At 44.7% G+C, this 20287-nt stretch overlaps 1 protein-coding gene across 1 annotated transcript in view; it reads left to right on the top strand.

Moving 5' to 3' along the window:
• CELF6 (CUGBP Elav-like family member 6) overlaps positions 1 to 14313 on the top strand; it is a 239295-nt gene extending 224982 nt beyond the window's left edge. The window contains exons 14-15 of the mRNA XM_061595758.1: positions 2764 to 2919; positions 13130 to 14313. Coding sequence (XP_061451742.1) covers positions 2764 to 2891 — 128 coding nt within the window. The 3' untranslated portion in view covers positions 2892 to 2919; positions 13130 to 14313. The remainder of the gene's footprint in view (positions 1 to 2763; positions 2920 to 13129) is intronic.
• The last annotated feature ends 5974 nt before the right edge of the window (positions 14314 to 20287 follow it).

Raw genomic sequence — 20287 nt, 5'->3', positions numbered from 1 at the left:
CCCCCCCCAGCATATGCCGGGTACTCATTTTACCGACCATGTATGGATGGAAGGCTGAGTGGACCTCGACCCCTTTTACCGGAGATTCGACTTCCTCCTTCCATTGGAATCGAACTCCGGCCGTGAGCAGAGCTTCGGCTGCATTACCGCCGCTTACCACTCTGCGCCATGGAGGATTTGTTACCTTGGACTTTTTTGTTTAATGCTTACTTTTAAAGCCCTTCATGACTTGAGACCTTGAGGCTTGAGGGGATGTTTTATCTCCTATCTATACACTAAGACCTTCTTTAGAGGCCCTTCTCCAGGTACCCCTGCCATCTGAAATGAGGCAGGTGACTACAGGAGATAGGGCCTTTTCTGCTGAGGCACCTTGCTTATGCAACTCTTCTCTAGGAAGACTCACCTGATACCCATGGCAATGTCTTTTAGGCAGTGGTGGCTGGTGGCTCCATTTCAGTTGGTGCAGTGGAATCTGCTCTGGGTTTTAGTCTGAACTGTCAAGGAGTTGTCCAAGTGCTGAAGGTGCTGAAGCACCTTGAAACTTTGGACTAAAACCTGGAATGGATTCCATTTCCCCACTGACATGGAGCCACCAGCCGCCACGGCTTTTAGATGTCAAGCAAAGACCTTTTTTTCTTTGCTCTGCTGCGATTGTTCCTAGCACTGCCTTATTGCATGTTTGTAGTTTGATCTGAAAGGCAGTATAGAAATGTTTTAAATCAGGGAGTTGCTAACCTATTTAGGCCTGGGGGCACATCTGGATTTTTGAGCAAGTGCTATGGGTGCCACTCCTTCGGGTCACTTCTCTCCCCGCTCCCATCACATTTCGCTTTTCCAAAAGATCTGGAAAAACCAGGAAAATTAATCTGAGTCTTGAAAAGCACATACAGCTGAAAAAGGAAGTGGATAGAGCATTACTCTTCCAACTTCCTCCTTCAGCTTTATGTGCTTCTGTAGGGAGAAAAAGCTTATGAACCTCACCATCTCATGACAAAGAGGTGGGGGAAGTTGGGGGCTTTGTGGGTGCCCGGGATACACCTCAAGGCCATCATGCCCACAGACACCACATTGGTGACCCCTGTGTTAAATAAATAAATTACTGTGCTGCTCATACAGATTGGGTTTGCTCCATGAAATGCACCGAGCTCCAGCAGGAAGGGGGAATGGGCTGATCAAGAGGCTGTTGCCCCTTGCTAGCCAATAACAGCCCGTGTCGTGGGGCAAAGCCACTCTCCTGACACTGATGTCACTGTAGTTTACCTGGGAGAGGGCAGAGTGGCGGAGAGGCCGGGGCTTCATGGGGGTCTGCCCAGCTCTGTCCAGGTAAGCTGCAGTGATGCTGGTGTCAGGAGTTCCTCCACAACACATGGGCTGTTACTGTTCATCAGCCTGGGCCAAATTTGTCTAAGGCTGACATTATCTGAATCAGTGGTGGCTGGAGACCATTAAGACTGCTGAGGGCAGAAGGCAGGGAACCCGAACAGTAGGTGGAGCCAGAGTCAATGATAGGTGGAGCCAACTAATTCCAGTTTTGTTCCCATCCTCTTCCCTGTGGCTTTCTACAAGGGCAATGTTGAGTCTACAGAGGAGGAAGCTGACAGGCAGGGCCTCCCCCTGACCTTATTGTTAAGTAGGAAGGCAAACATGTGGGGGCTGCCTGGGGGCAGACTGAGGTTGACAGGGCAGTGCCCCATTTGCCCTGAGCCAACCTCCATTGGTGCATACTAGCACTCTCAAAAATTGCCATCTACATTGATAAAACATAAGAGGCAGCTACAGGAAATACAGAAGATCAGAAAAATCAGAGATAGTGCAACAAGAGTACTGAAGCAGACTAAGAAAATAGGTTCCGTTTAGGGAGTGTCCATGCAAACTGGGAACACTTAAAAAGGAAAGGTGGTTCCTTGCTTGCAATATCTCTTTTGTTACTTTTGGCAGGATGGAGACCCAAACAGGGTCCTTTAAAATGAAACTTGGCACTAATAAATGAACAGCCTGGTCCAACCACTAAGGAGCATCCATTGGCAAGCTTTCTTTAATAATAAAAATGGTAAATATCAGCTTTAAGACTTCTCTCCTGTGTCCTCACAACACCCCAAATGGCCAAAAACCAAACCAAGACTCCATGAGTTATAGATAGGATTTCTTCAATTTTATTTTCAGTAACCATTATTAAAGAAGAATCTTGAGTAGTTGGAAAGCAAATAATGACCTGAGACAGCCTTCCCCAACCTAGGCCACCTTCAGATGTTTTGGACTACGAGACCCATCAGCCTTCCCCAAGCTGGTACCCAACCTTCCATCACCATTAAGAGAAGTCTTCCCCAACCTGGTGCCCTCCAGATGCTTTGGCCTACAACTCACATTAGCCCCAGCCAGTATGTTTGTGCTGGCTGGGCCTGATGGGGACTGTATTCCAAAACATCTGAAGGGCTCCAGGTTGGGGACCCTGCTCTTAAGCAACCGCTGGTTAACATTCACCTATTTTGAGTTCCTCCAGTGCTCTGGAGATGTTGCTGACCTACAACTCCCACCATCCCTGTCCATTTGCCATGCTTGCTGAAACAGATGGGAGTTGTAGTTCAGCAACATCTGGAGGGCCAAAGGCCCCTTACACATGCTCAAGAGCTATTTTCTGTGAAATACTTGCAGTGAAACCATGATGGTACAGAGAGGGTCACTGCTGTCGTTAGTGCTGAACTATGTCTTTCCTTCTCTGTTCTCACCCCTTTTCACCCCACTTTCCCCCTTGACCCATCCTAGGTTTCGTCAGTTTTGACAATCCAACTAGCGCTCAGGCAGCCATTCAGGCCATGAACGGCTTCCAAATCGGCATGAAGAGGCTAAAGGTCCAACTAAAGCGGCCAAAAGATGCCAACAGACCCTACTGACCCCTGTTCACCTTGGCCCTGAACACAGGTAAGATATTGGCAGGGAAGACTGCCCCAGCTACACTTACAGCAGGAAGAGGCATTGAGCTTCCTTGAGCTTTTGCCACAAGGCTGGTGTTTTAAAAAATATGGAGGAGAAAACTACAAATGGTGCGTCTAGCTCAAGATAGACAATCTCAATACATTTTGAGCCAAACCATGTCCTTCACATGGGATAAGCGAAAAGGTAATACATAATGAATGGCCTTACCCCAAGAGGATTGACTTATCCAAATAAAGCTTTAAATGGAGGAGTCCAATGTCAGCAGTCCTAAACAGTTGCTCTTTTGTCTTTAGAAATAGAGAATAACCCTGACCCAAATAAAGTGAATTTATTCTATCTATTTTTCTTTATTAACCAAATGTATAGACCACATTTCATTACATAGGACTAATCACAGGATGGCTTCCAGCATATTATTTAAAAGCATAATACAAATAAAACAAACCATAGGATGCCAATAAGATAAAGTCCAATATAAAACCATAAGAAGTTTATTTATTTATTACATTTTTATTCCACCTTTCCTCTAAGGAGCACAAAGTGGTATACCTCGTTCTCCCCTCTCTGTTCTATTCTCACAACAACCTGGCAAGGTAGGTTAGGCTGAGAGATAGTTACTGGCCCAATCTCACGCAGTGAGCTTCATGGCTAAGTGATGATGCAAAGCCTGGTCTCCCAGGTCTTAGTCCAACACTCTGACCATTGCACCAGTTATCAGCAGCAGGTCAAACAGACCAAGACGTAAGAACAGTGCCTACATTGTTGATAGCAAGAGAATTTAGATTAACTGACGCCAATTTGTCCCATTGACTTTAACAGGATTCAAGCATAACTGTTTTCTTCTCCCATCTTCTTCATTGGGATAGAGAAAGATATATCATTTTTAAGGATGTTGAGTGTCATAGTCAATTTATTGCACGCTACATTTTCCAAAAATACTCTGTGCTCAAAGTGGTTCATAATAAAAAAAACAACCCAGAAGACAGCCGTACATAATGAAAAGTATATCACTACACTTAAAAAAAAAGATCAACAATGAATAGTTCATTTATCATACATCAAAATTTTAAGGGTGCATAAAGCTCATGAATAGGTCATGGAGGCCAATAACTTCACATCCCAAAGCAGCCCCAAATCTTTTATGTCTCAGCCTAAAAGGCCAGAAAAATCTTCTCATTCTTATAGAAGAAGTTCCCTTATGAAAGCTCCTGGGACTGGAGGGTGTGTGTGTGTGCGCGTGCGTGCGTGCATACCCACACACTATGTTCATTTTTATATTATCACCAAAACATTCAGATGCAAATGGGACTCCTAATTCATTTTCACATATAAAAAAGTGACAGTGTCACAAGACTGAATCCTTCTATCACCCAATTAATCATTATTGCAAAATTCAGCTGCATATTGATAAAAATATCTCTTTTTTGAAAGGTAGCCCCAAAACTTATTATATTAGTAGATAGCAACCACCATCCCCCCATTGTTAATCCAAAAGACCAGAAAGTCCCATCAGATTTCTTCCCAAAACTGTTCAATTATGGAGGCTCTCAGGGCTAGAAGGTGGGGCAAGGCAGGTGGAAACAATGAACCCAGCGGCTGCTGCTTCCAAATAAGGGAGATTTGGGGCTTCACCGGTAGAGATAAGGGCTCGGGGCAGTCATTACAAATTTAGAACTCTATGAGGAGATTCCACACACACACACACACACACACACACACCTGAGTGTTCTCCGGTCTTGCTCCTATTACAAAAGTGCAGATTATCAATACTTCAATAAATAAATAAACATTTTGACAGTCCCAATTCAAATCAATCCCGGGGTTGGAATTGGGGGGAACTTTCACCCACTTATTTGATCAATGTATTTCCCGCCTTTTAGAAAAGCTTTGTTACACTGTGGTGTACGATAATAAATAGGTTAAATTTATAATGTTATATAAAAAAAACTTTCACAGTTAAAACTAAAACACACTGTCACAGCAAAATGAAACATTGGCCACCAGCAGTAACATTAAAATAGCTCTTAGCCGAATGAAAACAGAGATCCCAAAATAAAGCAGCATCACAATGACAGTAGCCCAACTACTCGGACTACTTTTGAAATGATGAAAAGGCAGTGGTACACAAATAAACTATCAATGCCCACCGAAAGGCCCATGATGATGGCTCTCGCCAGCCTAGTTGTTTTGATAAGCAGGCACACAAGTTGGTCCTCGGAAGTGGATTTCAACATGGATTAAAGCAGTCTTTCAAATAACCTGGTCCCAAACCATTTAGGGTTTTAAGGGTCAATAGCAGCACTTTAAATGGGGCCCAGAGACTTGCTGGCAACCAGTCCATATTTTACATTATGGGTGTCTCATGTTCCAACCCGCTGGCATCTGCCAATAGCTGGGCATTTTGCTCCAGCTGAAGTTTCCAAACCATCATGTGAATGGCTGAAACTCCTCCAACTCAACAATTGCTAACCTGGGAACCCAACACAGCATCAATATTCGCTTATCCTAATCTTAATTGGAACCTGAACATTGTACAACAGGTCAAACAACTTAAAGGAAGCAATGGTAATATTATTGAAAAAGGCCTGGGGCAGAGGGATAGAACTAAAAGTGGAAGGGGCAAGAGGGGAGGTGGGGGAGAGGGACGAGGGACTGAACGGTTGTATTGTAACAACATGAAAACCCTAATCAACTATAAATCAAAAGAGAGGAATTGGATCACAAAAAAAAAATAAGAGGGCATACATTTGAATAAAAGGGACATATCCTAATGTGTATGTATAGATGCAAATTTAGGAATAATTACTAGAATTTACATAGAAATATAATCCATCTCACTATAGCGAGAGACTGATGAGGTGACCTGTGTGCCTGTTCCGTCTGCTCCTCAGGTTCTCACTGTTTATGGGCAACTTCAAAGGGCCCCCTTCTCCCTTTTGAAGGCTCTTTCTCTGTAATCTCCTTCAAAACGAGGGCTGACACTCCTTCAAACAGAGAACTGTCCTCTGTAAAGGGTGATGCATGGGCACCTTTAGTTAAGACTCTTATATACCACGTCATCATTCCCATTCCTAAGTGTTGTACATAAAACAAGCCATACATAAAATGAAACAATACAACAATGAAATCACCATAAAACCAAAAGCTACCTTAAATGGCCTGCTAGAACAAGAAAATCATGCGCCTAAAGTTCACCCTTACCAAACTGTCTTTAAAGGCAGCCCCAGAGAGAGCTCGTTGCAGTAGTCGAGCCTGGATGTCACTAGAGCATGGCTAGATGAGGCATTGTTACTTGATATGGTGTCTTCTGGACTCATCCTTAATTCTTATCTGTTGAAAGTTGTTGAGCCATAGCACAGTGTGGAGGGCAACAGTTTTAAAATGTAAGATGCGGTCCTGTCCTTAGCCACCCTTGGACTTGATGAGGAATGGTGCCTAAGTAAGCAAATATAGGGAAGCAGCTGTAAGGCATGTTGAACATAAAGGCAGTGATCCATCACTTAACTCTCCATTGAATTGGGGCCAAGGAAAGACAGCCCGTTGTTGAAAACAGTCCTGGTGGCTATCAGTGCCAAGAAAGGGATCAACAGGAAACAAACTACAATGACAATGTCATATTGCTCATAAAAGACCAGTGCTAGTCTGTGTTAACAGAAGCAGCAATATTCAGGACAGGTGAAATCATAGCACTACAGTACACAGCTCGTCATTGCTAACAGCTGATGTACATGTGAAAGAAAATCATAAGCTCCAAGCTTGCTGTGTCTGTACCACTTCTGAAGCCAGGTGAGCTATCACAATCACATGATTGCTCTAAAAAAAAGTCTTCCTTATGGTAACCTGGCCTGTAGTTATTTTTCGATGTACAGGGATATTCTCCCCCGTCTATTCTGTAAAATAGTATAGTATCAAAAGATATTTCTGAATATGTAGCTTGGCTATAAGATCTCATCTTTACTCTTCTGTTCAGTTCTGGGTTCCGCAGTTCTAAACAAAGTTGGAAGGAATTTAAGGGAGAACAGCAAGGTTGATTAAAAGTGTTTACAGCAGAGAAGGCTAACTGCAAAATGATAGTACTCTTCAAGTACTTGAAAGGATGTCACACAGAGGACCAAGGATCTCTTCTCAATCACCCAAGTGCAAGTTACAGAATAATGGGCTCAAGTTACAGGAAACCAGATTTCAACTGAACATCAGAAAAAACTTCCTAACTGTTAGAGTGGTACAACAATAGAACCAACTACCTATGGAAGTGGTGGGCCCTCCAACCCTGGAGGCATTCAAGAGGCAGCCACCTGTCGGATATGCTTTAAGTTGGATTCCTGCACTGAACAGAGGGTTGGACTCGATGGCCTGATGGCCCCTTCCAACTCTACTATTCTCTGATTCTGTGATTTGCCTAACCCCCATGAGCCCACCTATGGTTCATGAAAGAAGACTCAAAGAGCAAAGCAACAAAGTACTAGAGGAAGATCACTGACTGGTCTTTTTAATGGGACAGAATTCATACTTCCTGAATGCTGTAGAGAAGAAGTTGGTGGACTCCATCTTTCATCAGCCCCAGCCCTCATGGGTAATGCTCATGGCTGATGAGAGTTGTAGTCCATCAACATTTGGTTTCTACCTCTGCACTAGAGTTAAGCATGGAAGTCCTCCCTGTTTATCTCTTTACTAATGATTCTTCCCACACCCATCAGAAAACAGACCATTGCTTGAAAATTCCCTGAGCAATCACTTTCCAGGCCAGTTTTGACTATATATGATTTAAGTCACAGAGTAGGCTGGCCAGATCCAAAGGAGGACAGAGCTTCTTCAGCTTTTATCGTCGTATAAAAAGAGACAGAGAATTGAGTATTTGTAGCCTGAAAATAAATCTGCAAACAGGAGGGAAAGAAGAAATCCAATGTGACTTCTGACCAATGGAAAATTAATATCGTAGGCATAATTACTTAGTTCCATTGAAATCAATGGATTCCATCCAATGCTAGTCCTAATCAGAATAGACCCATTGAACTTAATAAACATGACTATCTTAGGTTCATTAATTTCAGTGAGTCTACTCTGAGAAGAACTAGCATTGGATACAAGCCAGTGGATCTTATTTCCAAGTAACTGTATTCAAACTCAGGGCAAAAGGAGCAATCTGAATAAATTTGTTTATTTATTTAATCAATTTCTAACCTGCTTTTTAGTCTGAAATAGCTCCTTGGGGTTATGTACAAGACAAAGCCCAACAAAATGCAAGAATTACAATCCACCCCAAATGCTAATTAAATGAAATGCTTGAAGCTGCCATGACTTGCTGTTTATTGTCATGATGGCTATAATCTCCTGGCTCAACACATATTTTGAAGGGTTGTTTTAGGATGAGGTGAGATGCATTCACAAGTCCCCGGCCATTCTAAAAAGAGAAGAAAAAAACACAATTCATAGAATGTTAACCACATCAAGGCATTGTGTAAATCAGCCCCAAAGTTAGCCTGAATCCAACTATTTTTGCTTAAATTGTGGCTCAGGCTGTGTGTTAATTTAGGCTGCACTCCTATATCTACTTATCTGAGAGCTCAATTGGGCTTATTTCTGAATAGATGTGCACAGGATTGCACTGTAAGTAGCATATTCACTGCAAACTATTCACAACAGTGAAGTTCCTTGAAGGGGTGTGTGGTGGAAGACTGCAAGAACAGCCCTACTACTACAGAAGCAGTGAGGAATCTGTAGTGGCATGTACACCATCCATTTAAAGCTTGTATGGGACACCTTTGACCCTCCAGATGTTGCTGAATTACAACTCCCATCATCCCTGGCCATTGGCTATGCTTGCTGGCGCTATTGGAAATTGTAGTTCATCAACATCTGGAGAGCCAAAGGTTCCCTGCCCCAATTTTATGCACTCTTCTACCTCTTTAACACTCATGGCTTTCCCTAAAGAATCCTGGGAACTATAGTTTGTTAAGGAAGCTGAGGGGAGGCCTCTTGGAGTGTACACTTCCTAGCATCCTTAACAAACTATATTTCCGAGGATTCTTTGGGGGGGAGCCATGACTATTAAAGTAGTAGAAGAGTGCTTTAAATGGATGGTGTGGATGTGACCTGTGGCCTTCCAAATGTTGCTGGTCTCCTAGCTCCCATCAGCCTCAGCCACCATGGCCAATGGTCAGGAATGCTGGGAGTTTTAGTCCAATATCTGGAGCAGGTGTGGAGAACCTTTGGCCCTCAAGAAGTTGCTGAACTACGACTCCTATAATCCCTAGCCATTGGCCATGCATGCTGGAGCCGATGGAAGTTGTAGTTCAGCAACATCTGGAGAGCCAAAGGTTCCCCACTCCTGGTCTGGAGAGTCACGGGTTGTTATCCCTGGCCTATGTGATGCCCACAAGCAAGATGTGAGGGCAATAGCGCACTTGTGCCTGTGTTCCCCAGCAACTGGTATTCAGAGGCCTGCTAAAGGAGGCTTGCTGTTCTCGGAGGCCTCCTGCTCCATTTTAGAACTATCAGAAGAAGCAATGACCATTGAACTGAGGACTCCATCAAACCGATTCATCTTTTCTTTTATATTTTTGTTTCCTCCAACCCATCCACAACTTTGTCTCTAAGCAGACCAGGCCAATCATAGCTCCAAGGATGACCCCCACAGTTGCCTAGCAACCCTCTAGCTGTTATGGGAGACCCAAACAAAAACTCCCCCTCCCAAATTATCCGAAACTGTAAGTGACTTAACTCATGTTGTCATCGTCCTTTTCGATGACGCCATGTGGCCGGTTGTAATCTTGTTGCATGAACTTGACGTGGATCTTTCTATATATCTATGCTTTATTTTTATCAGTTCTTCTTCCCACCCCTTCCTCCTCTCTTTTGGCGGTTGTGCAGTGCCATATTGATGCCCATGGTGGATAGTTTTTGGAGTGTTGATTGGTCAGTCTTTTACTAGTTGTGGATATTTTGAGCCCATAAACTCCACTTTGTCCTTCTTTGTACCTTCTTTTCTCTCTGTTGTGATGTGACAATTGATGTGTGTGCCCTCTATATTTACTGTGTGATAACAATGGCTGAGTAAAACAACTGGGATTCTCTTAAGAAGTTCATCCTGCACAAGAAACAGCAGGTTCTACTAGCTCTTTTTTCATTCCAGCACAATTTATAGCCTATATCAGATGTGGCCCTCCAAATGTTGCTGAAGAACAACTCCCATCATCCTGGCAATTGGCCGTGCTTGCTAGGACTGATGGGAGTTGTAATTCAGCAACATCTGGAGGTTCCCCATTCTTGACCTTTGTATTACTCTGATGTTTAAAGAAATTCAGGCATTCCACAGTCTCAAGAGCATGAAGACCTCACTCCTTGGGGTTGACAGAAAATACTCCTTGATTGTAGCTTAGTGGGAGAGCACATGTTTTGAATTTATTATTATTATTATTATTATTATTGCCCGCCCTTCACCCAAAGGTCACAGGGAGGTCACAACAGTTTTAAAATACGTCATTAAAACATAAAACAACCTAAAATTACATCACAAACAATAGGGTGGGTTCTAAAAGTACACATCAGTGTCAAAGGCCAGAATAAAGAGATGCATCTTCAGCATTTGCTGAAGACTGTACAGTGAAGATGCCAGACACAGGGAGTTCCACAACTTAGGGGTTGCCACAGAGAATGCCCTCTCTTCCCTGAGCTTCTGAGGGTGGCAAAACTACCAAAAGGGCCTTCTCTGTTGATCTCAATAGCCGACAGAGTCCGCAGGGAAGTAGGCTGTTTTTTAGATATTTGGGACCTAAGTCATTTAGAGCTTCAAACACTAACATGAGCACCTTGAATTGGGCCTGGAAACGAACTGGCAACCAATGCAGCTGTTTCGAAAAAGGAATGATATGAGTTCTAAAGGGAACTCCAGCTGGTTATCTGGCTGCTGCATTTTGGACCAGTTGACGTTTCCCAGTCGTCTTCAAGGGCAGCCCAACATAGAGTGCATTGCAATAATCAATGCACATCTCAAGTGCAGTCCCCAACATCTCCTGTAGGGCTGGGAAAGACTTGTCTGCAACCTTGAAGAGCCATTACCAGTAAGTGTAGACCAGCCTTCCCTAATCCAGTGTCCTCCAGATGTTTTGGACTACAACTCCCATCATCCCTGACCGTTGGCCATGCTAGCTGCATCTGATTGGAGTTGGAACCCAATCCAATCTGGAGGGCACTGGGTTGGGGAAGGCTGCTGTAGACAATGCTGAGTTAGATGGCCCAACAGTCTGACTTGATATAAGATAGCTCCCCATGTTCCTGACTGGAGATAATGATCCTGTGATTAATTACATGATTGTGTACTCCAGGATAAAAGACAGGTGCACCAAACAAAAGCCCCTGTTCTGCTCTGTACCATTTCTGCACAGAAAAATCCCCAGTCCTGATTGCAGGGATGGAGTATGGTACCTTAGCAGAGAAGGGAGATTAATAGAAGGAGCAGGAGCATTACTGATATAGCTCTACACAGGAGAGGCCCCCTGATTCAGCAGTAGAGCGTATATAGAGCATACAGAAGGTCCCTGGTTCAATCTCTGGCATCTCAAGTTAAAAGGATCAGGCTTCAAGTGATGGAAAAGACACTTCTCTGCCCAAGACTCCTGGAAAGCCATTGCCAATCAGAGTAGACTGGTCAACATGGAGTAATAGTCTGACCTGGCATACAGCAGGTTCCTGTGTTTCTAACAGGGCAAAAATGCACGGAGAATGGAAGCTGCTCGAGTCCTGTCCCCCTCTGCGTGTCCTGTTCTGGGGCCACAAGTAGTTCTAGCCAAGTGCAGGGAAAAAGCAAAGTTGGGGACAGAATCCAACTTCTTTTTCATCAAGTGAAAAAAAAGGTTTCTAGTCCTAAGCATGTAGAGATAGGTTCACAAGTGTATGTGCAAAGTTTAATGAAATCATCGAATCAAGAGGGATGACTCAGTTGGATCACCTGTGTTCAGTGAGAGAGGAGGTGCTTTGTTGCCTAGCCCATGGCCTTCCAGAAGATGGACTCCATCTCCTAAAACCTTCCCTGAAGATTGTATTAATTTGGGGGGAGGGGGGGAATTGCAGCACTTTTCAGTTGGGGTGTGAACTTACATTTCAACCAAGTAGATTAGAGGTCCCTTTGACAATGTAAACCAGCTATAGTCGTTGGACTATCACTCCCACTGTCTCTGACATTGACCATGTTGTCTGGGGCTGACAGGAGTTGGGAGTCCATCCCTGGTGTAGACAATGCTGAACTAGGCACACCAATGGTCTGCCTTGGTATAGGGCAGCTTCTGCAGAAGGGAGTAGGTCAGCAGCAGAGCATCTGCTTCTCGTAGGGAAGGTCCCAGGTTCAATCCCCGCCATCTCCAGGTAGGGTAAGAAGAGACCCCTCCCTGAAAACCTGGAGAGCCCCTGCCAGTCAATGTAGACCACTGTTCTTCAGTCTTGGGTCCCCAGGTGTTGGACTACAACTCCCATTATCCCCAGACAGCACAGTCAATGGTCAGGGATGATGGGAGTTGTAGTCCATGGTTGAAGAACAGTGGTGTAGATAATAGTGAGCTGGATGGATCATTGGTCTTTCATAAAGGCAGTTCCCTATGTTCCTTCCTAAAATTGCATCATGATGTAGCATAGTTTTCAAAGGCATTCTTTGAGAGTGGGGGGGTGAGGAAATGGCTGCCCCCATGGCAGCTTAGCTTTTATTTTTATTTTTTATTTTTAGGCAAAAGAATAAAGAAACCTCAGCCACCTTTTAAGTCCACCCCCACCTGAAAGCACTACGACGTTTGCCTCTTCCCAAAAGGCATCAATATTATCACCACCTCCTTCATGGTAGACTAATGGTCCCATGAAGGTGAAGGGTATTCTGCCCAGCCCTAAAATCTTCAACTTGCATCATCTCGAATAGGAGTGGAGAAACTGTGGCCCTCCAGATATTACTGGGACTCCAACTCATATCATCCTTGATCATTGGCCATCTTGGCTAGGGTTGCTGGGAGTTGGAGTCCAACAACAACCCTGATCCAGAACATCTCAGAAATCAACTTCTCTTGGTGGGAATTTGGATGCTATGTTATTCCATTTTTTACATGGAGACAGTCCTGGGTGGGCCTTCTTTCCTCTTCATGCTGTTACCACCACCCCCCACGCTCATTCCTGGCACCACTCCAGACCTTCTTAACATTCCCTCTCTCTCTTGCAGATGGGATGCCATGCGGCGTACAAAGAGTGTTCCCCTTGTCCCACGTGCCGTTTCCAGACTTGTCACTCTCTTTCTTTGCAACATATCACGGAGAAGGAGGAGGAGGAGGAGGTGGAAGAGGAGGCAGGATGCTCCTGAAAAAAGAGGAGAGCCAGTTTGGTTGTACCTTTTTCTTTCTTTTTTCTTTTCCAAATGGGTTTGATTTTGGGGGGTTGTTTTCTTTTTCTTTGTCTCTTTAAGACAAGAGAAAGCAAAGAAGGTGGTTGTGACAATATTGAACAAAAGGGAAAGAGGCGTCGATATTTGCCGACTCTATACTCCATGACCAGAAGAGGCCGCTGGAGAAGACTTTTTTAAAACAAACCCTCAGAAGGAGAGGGGTCGGATTTTGCAAGAGGAAAAGGTCGCGGGCACAGAGCTTGCTGGTGGGACCAGCCTCTCTCTAAAGCACTTGAGCGATGCTCGAGATTTCAGAAGAGGGAGGCCTAACAGTTCTAAACCAAAGCCAGTGGGTTTGGACCGGGCCTATATGTTACACCTGGGAAACGCTTTTGTTTTTAAAAGGGGGAAAGAAAAAAAGGGAATTTTTTTTCCGCATCCATTTGGAAACATCAGTTGCTAAGAGGATGTTGAACTTAACAGAAGATATATATATAAATAGGTCTATATATCTATATCCCATGGATTGGGGTGGGGGGTGAGGATTCTGTCCCACTTTATCACCAGTCCAGGGAGATGGGATTAACTTCTTTCAAAGTCATATCATTCCTTAGAGTTTAGGGACCAAAGGACTATTGCTTTTTTAATATATATATAAATTAATTTAAAAAACAAAACAAAAAAAGAAACTCAAAGAGGTTTAAAAAAACAAAAAAAAAAGCTTCATGTCAAAGCTGCAAGTTGTTTCCAAGAGAAGCGAACGCAAGTACGCAAGCAAGCAGATGTCTCATTGTGAGCAGTGTGGTGAGTGCTGGTGGCCTTGTGACCGCATTGAACGCTGTAGGGTTTGAGTGAGTAGAGAAGCTGACTGGAGAGGCTGGTTTGGGGGAGGTGTCTTGGCAGCATCTCTCTCCTCTCTCCAGAGGGGCGCTTGAATTTCAGAAAATTGGAGGGGGAGGAGTGTAAGTGCAGCCCCTGATCTGCTTCTCCCATGCATTGAAAGTTAATGTAAACCAGTGTAAGAAGAGGCACAAGACCATATTTGTCCATAAGAACCTGCCTTACACATAGTGGAGACTAGTGGCTCCAGTGTCAGTGAGGCGGTGAATCCACTCCAGGTTTTAGCCTGAACTTTCAAGGACCAACCTTGGACAGCTCCTTGAAAGTTCAGATTAAAACCCGAAGCAGGTTCACTGGCCCACTGACATCAGAGCCACTGACATCAGAGCAGTCTCCACTGCTTATACAGTCAGACCATGGGTTGTTCTAGATCAGCATTGTCTGCATTGACTGGCCGTGGCTCTCTAGGGTTTCAGGAAAGAGTTTTTGTCCCCATCTCCCCCCCCCAGAGATGCCGAGGATTGAACTTGGAACCTTCTGCATGCAAAGCAGATGCTCTGCCGCTGAACTACGGCCCTTCCCCGAAGCTGCCCTAGAGCAAAGCAGACCATTGGTGCATCTAGTTCTGTATAGCCTATACCAGGGGCAGCCTCCCACTTCCATTAGGCCTAGCCAACATGGTCAACTGTCAGGGATGATGGGACTCTAGCAAGGTCACCTGTTTTCCTCCCATCCTTTAAAAGGATGTGTATAAGAGACAATTTCAGTGAGTGCTGAAATTCTAGGAGTTGCAACATCTTTCCACACATGGGCAATACTTTCATTAGGACCACCCAAAATGTCACAAAATTGTGAGCAAGCTTCCGTTAGGAAGAATGTTAAGCAAAGCAGAGCTAGGGGGAGAGACAGAGAGAAAACTGGCTTAATGGTGTAGCCACAAAATCTGCCTTTGATCACAGCCTTAAGATGGGAGTGTATAAGGAAGTTACAGACTTAAATAGGTTAGGCTCAGCAAAAGAGCCAACATGGTATAGTGGTTAGAGTGTCAGACTGGGACCTGGGAGACCAGGGTTCAAATCCCAGCTCGGTCAGCTCAGGGTTGTTGTGAGGATAAAATCTGGAGAGGGTGAACCATGTTTTATATGCCATCTGGAGTTCTTTGCGGGAAAGATGGGATGTAAATGTAAAATAAATAAGTAAATAGTGCTGCGCAGGTTTCAGATTGTGCCTAGGACTTCTGGAACAAAATAAAATGTCATGGCCAGGCCAGGGTAACAGTCTGAAGAGAGTCAGCGGCCAGGAACTGGGAGTCAAGATGAAAGGGCCATCAGGATCAGAGGGCAAACTCTGAGGCAGGTGCAAAGAACCAGACCAGAAACCCGAAACACACCAACTTTCAGGTAAACCTTGCTGCACCACAGAGAAAGTCTTGTTATTCTCCTTCCTGCCCAGGAGCAATCCGTGGCCAGCCTAGCAGGGGAACCAGTCCAGGCAGGTTCTTTACTGAGAGGCTGCAATTATGCATTTCACCACATGGGGCAGTGGTCAGCAATTTCTAGGAGAAATACACGATGGCTGACCCTCTATTTAAAATAAAACAAAACAAAAACTAGTAGTTCCCCAAATCTGTCTCTAGCCTTAAGGAAAACACACAGATTCTTTATTAGGTAGAGAACAAAAGTTGGGTGCAGAACAAAACATGGCTGTTTTTATTTTAGCAAAGCTGGAAATTAATTTAAGGTGGCATGCTAGATTTTTTTAAAGATCGTAGAAACCAAAGTGGGTTACACTACCCAGTGAGTAAAGTCCCATCTTCAGGTGGTAGAAAACACTTCACTTTTAGGATCCACTTCTGAATGGTTACATTTGGTTATTCAAGTCACAGAAAAAACAAAGGAAGCCATGTTGGCCCATAAGAAAAATTCCAAATTCACAGTTAGGCAATGCCCTTTTTAACCATTCTGTGTTCCTTTGTCTCAGGAGTCCTAGGTGCATCCTGAAATCTGCCTAGCAACTAGTTCACCCGAATTCAGTTGATGTCTTTCTTTTAATCTTAAAAAAGCTAAACTTCCATGAGAGCAGGTATCCCCCCATTCCCAAATAATGCCCATAAAAACAATGCTACATCATGATGTAGTGTTGTTCTAGGAAGGAACATAGGAAACTACCTTATACAGAGTCATACCATTGGTTTATCTAGTACTGTCTACACTGTATTGTCTACACTGATTGGCAGCAGCTCTCCTGGGTTGCAGATAGGGGACATTCCCAGCCCTACTTGGAGATGCTGGCCATTGAACCCGGGGCCTTCTGCATGCACAGCAGATGCTCTACCACAGAGCCCTTGCCAATCCTAGAGGCCAAAGGAGGCATTTCAATCTCACCCAAACACACCTGTATATTAGGATCCTGTACCAAGCAGGCTGGCTCCAGGGAAGCCACACCATTCTTTGCAGAACTATAAGCTTCAACCAACTCCAGACCAATGCTTGGTTAATATTTCTAGTTCTACACGAGAACAACCCTGCTCTGCAGGGAGCTCTTCATGGTCCTGAACCTCAACCATCTAACATGCACCTTGCCTTGTATACTCCCATGAGTTCCAGCCTTGAACATCAGGTTCTTCCCCTTTGCATTTGGTTGTTCTGAGGGCAGATGCTTCTTGCAGATCACTTGGGGAGGAGCGGATAAATTCTTCCCTTTGCAGAAATTTATCTCTGTGTCTCTCATTGCACTGGTTTAATCTCAGCCAAAGGAGGAGGTCAGGGGGAGTGGGGTCAGGATTAAGGAAGTGCCAAATAGAGTGAAAGAACGTCATGGTACATGAAGGATCTGGAGTTGTCTCATTGTCCTTCATGGTTCACATTCCCTAATGCGGTCGCTTGGCCACTGGACGGCTTCTTTTTTTCTTTCTTTTTCTGTTCTTTTTTTTCCCCTTTTTTAAAAAAATGTGCATCATTGTTACATTTCCTAGTGGTTTAGAACAGAATGCTTTTTGTAGAGCGGTTAGCATTTAACATAGAAGAGCCCTCCATTTGAAACGAATGAAACCTAAAATGAAAAAGGGAAAGACAATCGACTTTAGTGACCTTGTGAAAGTGACTTTTTTAAAAAAAAAGAAAAGAAAAGAAAGGCAAAACAAAATGGAATATATATATAGACACAGAAACCTAAATTGGGGGGACAGGGGGTTGTGAGCACTGAGACTCAATATGTTTTTTCGAATCGCTGCCTGCTTGTTCGAAATGGTGAGAGGAGATCAATGAGTGGATATTGAAACCTGGTCCAGCTACTTCTCCTGCCAGTGAGAAAAGGAATTGCAAAATGGAATGGAATGGGCAGACATGCTCTGGGGCAACTGGTCCAAGCAGCCCCAAAGCCTGTTTCCATGTGGTCAGAAACTGGAATGAAATTAGTCATGTTCTCTCGAGTCTCCTTTCAAATGCTGGAGAATGAGGCATATGCCAAGAAATGGGCTGCAGGTTGCAGCAGGATCTCAGCAGTGGTTACTTCTAGGAAACATGAACATCAGGGGTGTGGAACATGGCCATTCAGATGTTCCTAGACTCCAACTCCATCATCCCTGACCATCGGCCACGCCCCATGTCCCACAACATCTGGAGAGTTACAGGTTCCTCACCCTTGATCTACATAAAGGTTCTGATCCACCTGAGAGACCCATGTTCCTGTGCTTGAATTCAAGGGGATTTCTTGACCTATGCGGTTGCTTGCAACTAACAAACCAGCTGGCTAGATGAAGAACCAACTGCCTTTGTTCAGGAGCTCGAGTTTATATTTGCTTTTGTGGTCCTGCAGAGGTAACCTGTTCCTTTCATTGTTCACCTGAGCTGGGAATTTCCCTAAGTGAAAGAACATTAATTAGGGATTGGTCTTCATCATGCAGCCACCTATGTTATTTGGCCTTGCATAAGATCTATAGGACCCCAATCGACACTACAGGCTTTAAAGTGATGTTAACTGACGTTAATGACTCCTTCCAGGGTGGAGCCCTGGGCACTACAGCTGGATGAGGGGTGCTGTGATTCCTGACAGGATGTTGAGACAGGTGGTGCGTCTGCATGTCATTTGCAGATATGGCCTGAGATGTAAAGAACGAAATGTCCCAAGCACTTGGTAGTTCTTAGCCTAGTCTTGGAGCAAGCATGAGGCAGGTCCTCTTGTGTCTGCCCCTAGAAAGGGCTCTGGAAGCCTTATTCTGGACCATGGCTGGGGAACCTGCAGACCTTGAGATGTTGCTGGACTCCCAACTCTCTCAGGGATGGTGGGAGAAGTGGTGGCTAGTGTCCATTAGGAGCCCAGCAGTAGGTGGAGCCAGAATCAATGACAGGCAGAGTCCCTACCTGATTGTCTGTTAAGTAAGAAGGCAGGCAGGTGGAGGCTGGCTGAAGGCAGACTGAGGTTGGTGGGGCAGTGCCCCATTCACCCTAAATGGCCAACCTTCATTGGGTGGGGGTTGTACTCCAAGGACACCTGGAGGTTCCCCAGCCCTGGTCTGTCCAGTAGCCATACTGTTCCTGTGGGAGTCCGTGGTATGTCCTGGTATTGCCTGCTGCTTGTCCTCCTTCCTCTGTTTTGTGCAGCCCAGTGTGCATTCCACAGATCTGTGCGAGGGTCAGTTCAGGTGTGCAGCCATCTTTCCAGGTATGACTCTGAGAAGTGTCCTAGTGTTCCATTTCAACGTTGGAATAGCAACCTAAGATCCCAGTCCTACAAGACAACCAATGACAGGTCCTCACAGGCTGCACAGTCAGGCAGTAGAATCCCATGTGGTTAACTAGATTATGGGTGAGGAGTGGTGTGGGGTTTCCCCCCCAAGATATACATGCACACATCATAGGGACAAAGAAAATTCCCTTATACCAGATCAGAAAATTTGTCCATGTCATCCAGTACTAGTAGCATCTGTCTAGGGGCTCAGGAAGGCGGTTTTTCCTACCCTTTTAACTAAAGATGCCAGGGATTGAGCCTGCAACCTTTGTCATGCAAAGCATTTGCTCTACCACTGAGCTATGTTCCCTTCCTCTGTGTGTGAATTCTCTGTAAATGAAAAAAAGGAAAGGAAGATGGAGCCAAGCCCATGCCCTGCTATGCTAGTTTGGTCGGGCAATTCCCCATTTGCCCTAATGGACCAGTCTCCACTGAAAGTCAGGGACTTAGAACAGACAATTAAGGGCACCTCCAGATTGTCCATATTTTGGGGTGGGATTAATCACATACTAGCAAATTCCAGTTGTGCAATTAAAGTTGATGTGGAGGTCTTGTGCAACAAGCCCACTTCCTCCAAAGACTTTTTGCAACAAGAACGTGATGGGGGAAATGCACTGGAAAGCAAGGGATAGCACATGCTTTGATGCAACATCATCTAACCTCCCCACAAGGCAAATGAGAATAAATGCACATTAAATAGCCAACATTGCCTAATCTTGCCACCAAACAAATAAAAGCAAATGCTGATTACATTGCCAATGTCGTCTAATCTCCCTGCAAACAAATCAGGAGGAAAGCTCAATAGAGGTTGTCTGGAAGTGCCCTGATTCTTTATGGCCTAACTAAAGCAAGGATCTCTGCACATGCCTGGTGTTAGCAAAGGTCTCTTTTGGGCATGCACTGTACAATTGCCACCAGAAAACAACGAGAAGGCTTGGAGACACATACCCCACCTCCTGGGATTTCTCTGCATTGTTTAAGTTGGAGGGGAGTGGTGGCATCCCCTCCACTCCCTGCTCCCAGCCCCAGAGGGATCCTGTCCTTCACCTCCTCTTTGGCATTTTCCTGGTACGCTTGTGAGTCAAACCAGTTTCAGATGCTGATTTGTTTGGATTTTTAGAGGATGTCCAAATGTACAAGTTGAAGCCAGTCTGAAAGTAGCTATGCTTGGCCACAGTCCTGTGGGACTGCGGGAGTTTTGTGAGGCTGCTGAGAATTATTTGTTAGGTATCCCCAGAGCCCCTCACAGATCTGCTGTTACAGTTTCTAGAGCAGGGGTTGCCAACCTGGCCCACACATTTGCCAGTGTGCCTGATATGGCCCCTTCAGCAAGTCTCCATAGATACAGAGCTAAAAAAAATCCACAATGAACAAAATGGGGGGATGCCCACACCTTTTGTGTTCCTGTTTCTTTTTCTGATCTTTTAGATA

This window comes from Rhineura floridana, chromosome 14 (genome assembly GCF_030035675.1).
Source record: "Rhineura floridana isolate rRhiFlo1 chromosome 14, rRhiFlo1.hap2, whole genome shotgun sequence".
Classification (NCBI taxonomy): Eukaryota; Metazoa; Chordata; class Lepidosauria; order Squamata; family Rhineuridae; genus Rhineura; species Rhineura floridana.
The sequence above is the reverse complement of the archived record's forward strand: the minus strand, read 5'-3'. Positions and strand labels throughout refer to the sequence as shown.